The sequence below is a fragment of the Podarcis pityusensis genome (genome assembly GCF_964106645.2).
Source record: "Podarcis pityusensis genome assembly, chromosome: 7".
NCBI lineage: Eukaryota > Metazoa > Chordata > Lepidosauria > Squamata > Lacertidae > Podarcis > Podarcis pityusensis.
In genome coordinates, this window is record NC_138031.1 from 25120148 (window position 1) to 25132170 (window position 12023).

The 12023-nt window shown below is 41.4% G+C and overlaps 1 protein-coding gene across 1 annotated transcript; it reads left to right on the top strand.

Annotated features, from left to right (window-relative positions):
* Nucleotides 1–2835: 2835 nt before the first annotated feature.
* On the top strand, nt 2836–11695 carry UQCRB (ubiquinol-cytochrome c reductase binding protein). Its single transcript, XM_081013714.1, has 4 exons — nt 2836–2922; nt 7181–7252; nt 8578–8744; nt 11039–11695. Exons 1-4 carry the CDS (start codon nt 2904–2906, stop codon nt 11114–11116), a joined length of 336 nt encoding a protein of 111 aa, XP_080869840.1. The 5' UTR covers nt 2836–2903; the 3' UTR covers nt 11117–11695.
* The last annotated feature ends 328 nt before the right edge of the window (nt 11696–12023 follow it).

The window sequence follows — 12023 nt, forward strand, 5'->3', positions numbered from 1 at the left end:
TGGCAAAAATGACAACTTGTGAAGCTACTTTGTTGAGAAAACCTACATCTAATCCTACATCTTAAAAATATACAAACAGGCATATTTTGTACTGCTGACAAAATACCAAAAGAAGACCCAAAATAAAGACAATAATACTTACCGACTTGCTGGTGAGAAAGAGGGGGAGGGAATTTGTTGGAGCTTTTTTTCTGTAAAGTTTTGGTATATGGTTATGAAAACCAATAAAGAATCCTTTACAAAATACAAACTTATTTAGAAGAGGGCACAACTAATATATAGGTGCACTGAGTTCAGCCCAGCACAGATACAGTACAGTGACGCTCGGGTTGCGAACGTGATCCGTGCGGGAGGCACATTCGCAACCCGCAGCGCCGCGTCTGCGCACACGTGCGGGTCACGATTCACCACTTCTGCACATGCGCAAAGTGCAATTTAGTGTTTCTGCACATGCATGAGCGCTGAAACCCGGAAGTAACCCGTTCCGCGGTGCGCAACCCAAAAACGCACAACCTGAAGTGTCTGTAACCCGAGGTATGACACTATTTGTAAAAGGTAGATATTGCCACAAACCAAAGGTAGATATTGCCACAAAAGGTAGACATTGCCACAAATCAGAAGGATAATGATAAAAGTATGTCTATTCTGCCATATTGTGAAATAACAGGGCAGTGTGCAGTGTTAAAAACACATCATTTTTTAAAAAATACATTGGCTCATTAAAAAATATATAATTCTTGACTTGAAGGCCAATGTTCATTCTACTTGGCCATAGTAATAGTGCTGCTTAGTCTTAGAATCATAGAGTTGTAGAGTTGGAAGGGACCTGAGGGTCATCTAGTGATGCAGGAATATGCAGCTGTCCCATATGGGGAATCAAACCTGCAACTTTGGCAGTATCAGCATCACACTAACCAACTGAGCTATCCAGTCCAATATGAGCTGCTCACAAAATGTGACAGCCAAAAAAACCCACATGAAAACCAGATCAGTGGGGAATGGAAAGGAGTGGTTGCAAAAGGGGGCCAGAGAAATAAAAACTTAATTTAAAAAGTAGAAAGAGCCACCTCATTGTCTGGATAGGCCATGTCCCAGTTCACACTGAGAATATACTTTTAAATGTTCCCAGTAATAGAAGTGAGAGCTGCCCATAGAAATCAAGGAGTAACTGGAACCCTCACTACATTTTGTTAGAGGCTTTTAGATTTTTGGCAGACTAATGCTAATAGGTCAGTATTAGTATTAGTATTAGTATTAGTATTAGTATGGTCCCAAATCTGTAGTTAACATCAGTAACTATGGCCATCTTAATTATAGGTCATGCCATGGCAATTGGCCAGGCTTTCTATTTATCAGCTATTTTACAAATCTTATTTCAGGGCTTTGTGTCTTTTGTGTGCCAGTAGTACTGCTGTATAACCACAAAATTGGTTGCATAGCACATTCTAAGGACCAGTACATAATTTCTGTTCCTTGCCATTCTAGTCAGTTCTGTACTTGGCAATATTCATTTAAAGGAGTGGAGGTCCAACTCAGAAAATAAGTCTTGTTTCCACACTTTTCTTGATGATGCCAAGGGTACACATGAAACACATTGAGCTATTTCCCATGTTTATATTTTTTGAGAACTGTAAGGTGGTGAGAGACATAGCATTTTACAAGTGGGTTGGGAAATGTAAGTTGAACCTAACAAGGTTCAGCAGTTCCAGTTAATAACTATTAATATGGTTGTGAAAGTTAGCTCCAAAAAAGGAAGGGAGTTAATATTCAGGTATGGAATTAATAGTCTTCTGGAATGCAACAGGAGATTTTACCAATCAAAGGCCTTACTTTTATATTAGCAATGAAGAAAGGCAATGGATAAGACCCACAGATGAATGGCTTTTTCAGTGTGCTCATTTCCTTTATTAAATTTTTACCGGCATCAGCTTTTGTTATGGGTCTTCTTACTGGGTGCTTATTCTAGGAACATTTTTGGGTATATAGCACACCACTCCTATTTCAAAAATTCAACCCCTGGTGTTAGGAGTGCATTAATGGCACTGCAATCTCACCCCACCCTCATCATTTACTGGAGTTCCTCCAATTTTATTTAACAGCACAGGGAAATAGTAAGCTATTGGGTTTCTTGATTTTTAAAATGCTACACTTTATTATCATTTTTCTCAGTGTAGCTTGATTCTTTTTTGGGTTTTTTGTTTGGTAAAAACATAGCTGCATAGTACGTGTAACTAACAGCTAAGAAAACAAAGCCCTATCGGAAACTGTTTATGGGGAACTCGGTGGTTCTCTTTGCAGGCAGGGCTCCAACCAGTCGTTTGCGGCGCAATATTTGGAAGGTGAAATGCAGAGTTGGCCAAATACGCAATTTCCAAAGAAGCTGTGCATGCGGGCGAACTATGGCCAGAATCAAATCGACACCTAAGTTTCCTTCCTTCCTCCGCCATCACCTTCAAGCTCCCATTGCTCCTTTGCAGCTACATCTGCACCTGCCCTTGCCAGGTGTGAGGCAGGTGGCCACGGTTTATGGGGCAGGGGGGGCCAGACAGGCGTGGACCGGGGCCGAAAAAAGCCTGCCGCCCCCACAGCTGATGCTCTCCAGTTGCGGTGCTTGTTTCCAGGGCATCCACTGAGCTTCTCACGTTTTCTGAAATCGCAAGCGGGGAAACCACATCAGAACGAACCAGGATGCGCCCGCTCCACGCAACAGAAAATCACATCCGCCACTTTTTTTCTCTATGGTCCGGCCGCCGCGTAGGGACGCACAGGCGCGCGCAACCCACGTGACAGCGCAGGGAGCGCGGTGGGTGGGTAGGCTGGTTGCGAGCACGTGATCTGAAAGGGGGAATGTGGGCTTTTTCGGAACGCCGGTGCGCGTGCGCGTTTCCTCAGAGGTCGTCAAGATGGCGGCGAGGGCACCGGGTGAGTGAGGAGAGGGGAAGAGTCGGTGGTGAAGGGGCTGCAGCGGGGAGGGAGGAGGGCGGGAAGCTTCCCGGTGAAAGAAAATGGTCGAGGGGGCCCGCCAGTGCTTGTGTGGCAATACAAGGGGCGTGTGCGAGAGGTTATGATTGCCTGGTGGGGACGGAGAGGACACGGGGCGCCTTCTATTAACTCTTGGCGTGCCAAGCGGTTGTGGGTTTTGTAATTTATTTTTTTTAATGATATTTATTGAAAAAAGAGTTTTTTAAAAAAAATACACAAAGGAAAAAACAGGACAGAAAAAAAATAAAACTAAAAAAAATAAAACCATCATTCTCCAATTCTCCACTTTCAATACCTTCTTTCCTTGACCACCTCCTCCTCCCTTTTCCTGTATCCTGTTTTATAATAATCACAGCAAATCCTTTCCATAATTCATAGTATTCTGTCATCACATTACCTTGATCTATTTTCATCTTATCTTATAGAAAACCTTAAAGTTTAAAACTTAAATCTTAATTTTTACCAACTTCTCCTAAACCATAACATTCTTACCTAGTTCTTTAAACATTTTTTATAAGAGCCAAATAGTTTCATTTCAACATTTTCCTAACATTCATCAACTTTATAAAACAGTCCTAATGATAAGAATAAAAGAAAAAAGCAATCCAGTCTTAATCCAACGTCCCTTCCTCCTGGTCCCGGGTTTTGTCAGTCCTTTTTATCCTATTAATCTAGCACATTAACCTGGCAATCTTATATCCGAGGCCCTCAAGTCTCTTCCATGTCCCTTTCGTACCTCTTCTTTATATTTCCCTTTTATTCGCGGGAACTCCAGCTTGGTGGTGTTTTTGACCCTTTTCAGCAAGACGATCCCTTTTCCATAGTCCAGGATAGGCTCGATGTAGTATTTAGAAGCATGCTCCAGATTCCCTTCAAAGTTGAGAGCCCCCAAAGCTCCAAACATCAGACGGCCCCTTTCCAGACTTGAAAAGTCCAAATTTCCCTGTAAAGGGGGGGTCTATCCAACCCTCCATTTCCAAACCAAACCAGATTTTATCTTTCCAAGTCTGATTTTTTCCAAGTTCATTTATCAAATCCAAGAGTTTATATTCCTGCTGGGCCGCAGCTCCCTCCGTCTCTGGCGCCCAAGATTCAGCAAGGTCCTCTTCTTTCAGTTGTTCTGTCATGGCACGCTCCTGTTTTGATTCCTGGGTGGGCTCCATATAGTTTCCCACTACCTGTTCAAAGGTTCTGGCCGCATTAGTCATGAAATCCGTCTTCTGACTTAACTGATCCAATAGGGCATTTATTTTACAGAAAGCACCCAACAGTGCTTCTGAAGACATTGTCCTACAAGGTCACAAATCCTTTCCCACAGTTGTAATCAGTGACAGCTGCAAGTTCCCAGGAATTAGTTACAATTTCACAGTTCCCCACTAGGGGGGAAAACTTCTGGTTGTTCTTTTTCTTGAAAACAATAGCAACAAAGTTTCTTTTTAAAGATATTTTGTCCATATTTGTTCTTTTAAAAGACGAAGGGAAACAATGGAGTCACAATGTTTCTCTTCTTTTAACTATCTGTCAAAGACATTTGTTTCTGGTCAATGAGCTTCAAACGTCAATTCTGACACCCCGCTCCAGGGTCAGGACGGTGGAAAATTACTTTGCTTTAGATTCACTTCTGGAGGTTTAATCAGCTCAGAAAAGGTCCCCCTTCTTCCCCTGCTACCGAAGGGGGGTTCAGCGATTTTAAATGATGAAAGTTGATCCTTTAAAAGTGATTTTTAAGGCTCTAGTTTGCGTTGTCTTTGCTTTGTTCTGACTACGAGGAAACGGAAGGGTGACTTCCTGTTTAAACCTTCCCGTTTCAGTACCAAATTAGGGTTAATTTTTAAGTCCAAATTCCTTTTTATTTCGCCAGTTCTTATTTGAAGTCCAAATATTCAATGTTCCAGTACTCACGGTTGGTTGTTTTAAATGCCAAATTGTCCCAGGAAAAAGGCAGCGCTCTCCGGCAACGACTATGCGGCTTCGCTCCGCAGAAAAAGCAATTGACTCACAGCACCGCGCCACTTCCCCCTCTTCACTTCGGAGCCCCTTTGTGGGTTCCTTTGTGGGTTGGGGGGGCGCTAAGGGTGCCCGCCGAGTCCCACGGTCACAGGCATCATCCGCCTGTGATTTCCAGAAGGGTCCCCGCTACGCCGCAGCGGAAAAGACCCGTTTCATGCGGTTATGATTGCCTGGTGGGGACGGAGAGGACACGGGGCACCTTCTGTTAACTCTTGGCGTGCCAAGCGGTTGTGGGTTTTTCCACAGTGTAATCATGGGTCAGCAAACTTTTTCAGCAGGGGGCCGGTCTAATGTCCCTCAGACCTTGTGGGGGCCGGACTATATTTTGAGGGGGGGAAATGAATGAATTCCTATGCCCCACAAATAACCCAGGGATACATTTTAAATAAAAGCACACATTCTGCTTGTGTGAAAACACCAGGCAGGCCCCACAAATAACCCAGAAATGCATTTTAAATAAAAGGACACATTCTACTCATGTAAAAACACGCTGATTCCCAGACCGTCCATGGGCCGGATTTAGAAGGTGATTGGGCCGGATCCGGCCCCCCGGGCCTTAGTTTGCCTACCCATGGTGTAATCCTTTAAGGGCATACTCAGAAGTAAGCCACGTCGCGTTCAACGCAGGCAATAGGGTTGCATGTTAAGAGTTTCCGTAGCGAAGGGTGTTACTCTTGTGGAACCCTTATTCACGTACTGCTTTGAGGTCCGCCTCATCGCCCTCCCCCCTTCTTTCTATCCACATAACCAGCAAAAGGTTAGTAGGCAAATCTTCTCACTGCCCGAAAAGCTTGATTTAGTTGTTTATAGTCACGCTTCATGCTGTGCACCAGTAGCAATTTGTAATTATCCCACGAGGACTCTCATTCTAAGTAATCTAAGGGTATGCGGGAAGCAAAGAATAGATGAATGAAAAGCTCATTTCGGAGTTTCATTTTGGCCACCCTTATCTCTTGAAACAAACAGGTGGCAAACGGCCCTCTAGAACAGCAGCAAGTAGCAAACCTGTCACTCCTTTAGCTTGTGAGTTGCAACACAATGCATCCTTCTGAATGTGTCTCCTCCGCAGCTTGCAGTCAGTGTTAGAAAGCTAGGAGCTAAATAGCACCATAAACCTAGGTTATGGGCGCCGCAATGAAGTGTCTAGGCACACTTTTTAAAATAACTATAATACAAAACTGAAAATGAATGAACTGCAGCTAAAATATTATGTTCATTTTTCACATAGTCTAGTCCTTCCCCTGCCCACCCCCCTAATATTCTTAATAGCATCTCTTCTCCAGTCTTCAGAGCGTAGATGGAAGTGGGGAGGCAGAAAACGGTTCTCCTTTCCTTCCACTCTGCAGTTTTAATCTGAAATCTTAGGTGCAGTACTGCACCCAGAGCTCAGAAACTGCTCGCACTAATGAAATTCCATGTCGCAAAATGCACCTAGAACAATGGGAGATTCTAACACTGCTTGCAGTGCACGTAGTACAATGTTAATTATGAATCTAGCCATATACTGTCAACTATCAAAGGCAGGGTTAGGCAACCTAAGGCCCGTGGGCTGGATGCGGCCCAATCATCTTCTCAATCCGGCCTGTGGACAGTCTGGGAATCAGTATGTTTTTGCATGAGTAGAATGTGTCCTTTATTTAAAATGCATCTCTTGGTTATTTGTGGGGCATAGGAATTCATTCATATATTTTTTTTCAAAATATTGTCTGGCCCACCACATGGTCTGAGGGACGGTGGACCAGCCCACGGTTGAAAAAGGTTGCTGACCCCTGATCAAAGGGGTAGTAATTCTTGAAGGCACTAAACATGTTAAAATGCTTATTGTTTTGAGAAAAGCTATGAAGTGACACTGCTTACAGTTGAGGGCAGGTTTTACTTCATGATTTGTTTATTGTTGCATAGCTGCTAATGCACAATAGATGGTGGGTGCAGGTGGTGGGGCTGATAACTAAGCAAACGTTCATCTCATCTTCTGTTACATAGCTGTTTCATGGATATTTTGAGTAGCATTGTGTTTTTACATCCTGTTGACAAGCGCACAGCATCCAAACTGTTGTTCCTACTTTCTGTTTATTACAAATGTAGCATGTTTATAAAAGCAAACTAAAATACTGTAGATTCTTTGTGTCTGAATAAATGCCTCTACCAGTTATACTCTTGAAATAACAGTGGTCATTAATACTTCCAGCTGCAGCCAGCGGTCGTCTCCTTGATAGTATTCGCAAATGGTATTACAGTGCAGCTGGATTCAACAAAATTGGTAGGTGTTGGAAGCCCTTTACTGTTGAAGTTGTTTGGTTTGGAACCTGACTAAGAAGAGTCTGTTTGTTGTGGGGGGAGAATTATCTTGCATTTTGTCCACTTTCTGCTAGTATCTTTCTTTGGATTCTTCTTCTTGGTGTTGTGACTGAGTGTGTTAATTTTTATTATCCACATCTGGTTTTTTGCAGAAAAGAAATGGGACGGTTTTAAATAAATCTGGGTAAACCAGTGGCCTTTGAGAATACAGAAGTTGGCTGTCCCTGTTTTCGATCACGAACAATAGTAAAATATATATCAAAATCTAATACAGGTGTGGGTGGTTTAGGTTTGTCAGTTGACCAACCAGATGTTGTCGTATGACCATGATAAAAAGTGCCAAATATTCCAGTTTATGTTGGTTTAACTTTAGCTTCTTATTTCCTTATGGTAAAATTTGTTAGCTGTTACAGGAACAAGGCTGCTTGCTTCCAAGCCCTACAATAGCCTGGCCTAAACCTAACTTGGTAGCAAAGTTTGTCCTGCTTGCTACCTACTATAATTGTCAGTATCCCCAAAGAAGAAGAGGAACACAAGTAAACAGTAGCAAAAGTCATTGCTTAGTACTACCCAAGACCTTAGCATCTTTGGTTATCCCCTCCCTGTGAACTGATTGCCTTCTCTGTAAACTGGATTTTGATATAATAATAATAATAGTAATAATAATTTTATTATTTATACCCTGCCCATCTAGCTGGGTTTCCCCAGCCACTCTGGGCAACTTACAACACATGATGATGATGATAAAAAAATTATTATTTATACCCAATACAGGGTTGCCTAAAAATCTATGAAAGTTAATTTCATTGGGTTTCAAGTATCAGCTACCTAATTTGTAACTAGCATGAGTAATAAAAACTATTGATGACTGGCAAAGCACTTCTGGCAGGTGTTAGGGGGTGAGGGTGCTGCTGAAAGTGCAGCAAGGGCACATGCTACTGCCAGCAATATTCTTGCCTGCAATAGCCTATGTATGGCTTCAGAATGGTCTGGAGCAGGTCGAGCTATCATTTCTTGGTTAGTGGCCTGACTTGGGTGTATATTTACTGCTTTGGAGTCTGCAGCTTTATCAGTGGGATGTTCTGTGAGTTATGGACATTCATCTAAAATACATGTTTCCAGGCACTTGGAGCTAATAAGCTGCTAAAAATTAATTTCTAGAGCTAGTGAAGAGAGATGCCATTGGTCTTGTTACTCCTACAAAAAAAAAGTTTTTTTGTTGTTTTTTAAAAAAAATCTCTACTGATCTTCATTTGTGTTAACATGAGAAACATCTTTCTGCTACAGGACTTATGCGAGATGATACAGTGTATGAAAACGAAGATGTGAAAGAAGCGATAAGGAGACTTCCTGAAGATGTACGTAATGAGAGATTATTTCGCATCAAGAGAGCGTTGGACTTGTCCATGAGGCAACAAATACTTCCGAAAGAACAGTGGATAAAATATGAAGAGGTATGGTTGCATACCCATATAATAAGAGTCAACCCAGTTTTCTAGGGAAGGCTGGTTGTAAGCGAACATAAATATTATGTTCAGCATAAATATTATGTTCTCCCATTAATAGGAGTTTTCTGGAAATCTTTGTATCAAATCTTCCAGTGCCCTAAAGACTCAATTAGGATGTAGCTTAGCATATTCAATAAGTATAGTTGGATTTTAATTAACACTTCGGTTTATAAGTAGGTGTGTGAGAGAGAGAGAATTATACATGCACACTTCCTGAGAATAAATACATGAAAAGGGTTAATTATAATTTGAAACTGCTCAATTTTGCTGGTCTAGCCATTCATTGTAACCAACTATGAAATAATGCATTTTTTAGAAATGGAAAACTTTCCACAGAAAAAGTGTAGTAGTGGGAAATTTTCCATCCCACATCATTGTTTCCTTGTCAGACAACATAAGATACTGGATTTAACTAAGTCATGATTTAGTCCCATTGAAATCAAGTAAGTTATTTATCATGACTTAAGTCCCATTGATTTCCATTGTATTAAAGCATGACTGACTTAAGTATGACTTTAAACCACTGAATGGTGTCTGTTCATAATATTGATTATTACTTTGATGAATTGAGTTGAGTATTGGTTAACTCTTGTGATGCTAATCTAAGGCTGTAGATTAGCTTCTGGGTGGATGGAATGTTCATGGCTCAATTCAGAACTTTGAGGGGAATAGAACTCGCAGAAAACCTACTCTATGATTCTTCAGCAAAAACATGGCTGGGAGGAGATAAGGGAACACTCACACTTTTCACTCACAGCACATGAGTGGAAACAGGCTATGTGAGCAGTCTGCCAAAAGACCCAGCAGATCTAGATCACAGCCAGAAACTTGCATGTGATCGTGATAACTGAATGCATCTTCAAACATAATGTGGTTGGGACAATTTATCTATAGAAATCAAGTCTTCCCTGCTGATCACGTCTTGCTTTGGGAGGATATATTTGTCTCCTTATTAATATGCTGTTTGTCAGGTTTGGTGCAGTAAAAAATAATTTTATGAAACTTAGTAGTGCATAATCAGGTACTTTATACATGACTTGTAGTATTAACTACCTTGAGTCTTGCAGGAGGTGTTATAATTCTATCTCCATATTTTTTAAAAAAATGGTTCTCTGTTCTGTCATAGTTGAGCATGATCAAAATATAGAATCCAAGGGCAGTGTTGTGTAGAGAAGGTCAAGCTTTGTCATAATCTGCCCCATAAGAATCTGTAAAACAAAGTAATATACCGTATTGTCCGCCCTATAGGACGCATCTAGTTTTTTTTGGGGGGGGGGGAATAAAGAAAAAAAAATTATTTCCCCCCCAGGCACGGGGCTGGCGCGGGGGAAGCCCGAGCTTCCCCCGACCCCAGCCCCCAGAAGAGCCTGCTATCCGCAAGCCTAGGGAGCCACGCCAGTCTACCCAGGCTTGCGGACAGCTGTGCGAAGCCCGGGCGCGCTGAGACTTCCTATACAATACCTATACAATACAATACCTCGGGTTACATACGCTTCAGGTTACAGACTCCGCTAACCCATAAATAGTACCTCGGGTTAAGAACTTTGCTTCAGGATGAGAACAGAAAGTGGCAGCAGCGGGAGGCCCCATTAGCTAAAGTGGTGCTTCAGGTTAAGAACAGTTTCAGGTTAAGAATGGACCTCCGGAACGAATTAAGTACGTAACCAGAGGTACCACTGTACTGAGTGAAAGATGTCTAGAGGGGTATCAGTGTTATTTGCAAATCTAGCTGCAGCAAACACAAATCCAGTAGCAACTTAAAGACTAACAAGTATTATGGCATAAGCCTTCATGAACTAGTCTTCTAGTCAATGGAAATTTGTGCTATGATAAATTTGTTAGAGTCAGTAGCACCCTCAAAGCTCTTGATTTTTGGTGGTGAAAAATTTCTTAACAGACGCTTGACTTATTTCAGGGCTTAATTGTAAACATGTTTAAACGCAAGACTCAAAAAAATTTATTCTGTATGACAGTTTCAGTAACCGATAAGATGTTTCGTAGGGCAGATGCATGTACTAATCACACAAATTTAGGGAAATGACTCTACAAGTAATAATTGTAGCAGGAAAGACCAGTTGGTGAATTAAGGATTAAGCATTTTAAATTTAGGTCTGCCTGCTCTGTTCCTAAAATGGTGGTGAAGTATCAGATAATCCATGTTACTGTTGACGCTGCTCTTACAAAAAGATGCCAGTATGAAATGTCCAATATCCTTAACTCTCTCTTTTCTTTTTTTTTAGGACAAACATTATCTTGAGCCATATCTGAAAGAAGTCATCCGTGAAAGACTTGAAAGAGAAGAGTGGGAAAAGAAATAGCTGCTGCTGCAATGCACTTCAGAAAAATGTTTTCTTTTAAGTTTTAAATTATTTTGTTCAGGTAGGGGTCTACTGAGAAAATCTGGGTGTGGAGAAATCTCATGTAAATCTTTCCTCACTTAATATTCATCCACCTAAAATAAACATTACCAAATCTACTTGGAATCCTTTCTCCTAAATTGCAAGGAATTGGTTCAAGTCTTTTCAGCTTCATTGCATACTAACATGGTGATTTGTGATCTTCATTCCAGCTGTTTGAGTAATTCTTTTTGTCATAATACAGATGTTTCCTGCAGCTGGATGGGTAGATAAGCAACAACCTTTGCTGTTTGTTTCTGTTCTTCTGATTCATTTCTTAAAAGGGATGCCCATCTGCAGAATGACTATATAGCCATCATCGCCTCTTGTCTCTGGAGGTGGGAATGCAGACACACTTAAGTATTCAGCAGCAGCAACACTAGATAGGGATTACGTAATCCCTATCGTGTCTACCCAAACAAATGAAACGCTGCATTAATAGATGCTTTTGGAATTTGTGTTTCTTGCCAATCTTTAAATAAAAGCAATTGCCTCATTTAACCTGAATTAGTCACTTGGATTTATTTGCTGAATTACTAAGGCATACCTAGTATACTTTAGCCATGCTGAATTACTAAAGTATACAGTCCTGAGCACACTTCTGGAGTAAAAGTTCCTTCAATACTCTACATATGGAGGCACGTATACCACCTTACCACCTGCTAAATGTAGCCAGGGCCGGATTTACATTTGATGAGGCCCTAGGCTACTGAAGGTAATGGGGCCCTTTATATGTCCAGCTGTTTTTTGTCAACAACAAATTGTCGCTGTTTTTTGTGTTGAATATATGCTATATGGTACCACTCCGGCAGGAAGGTAAACGGTGTTT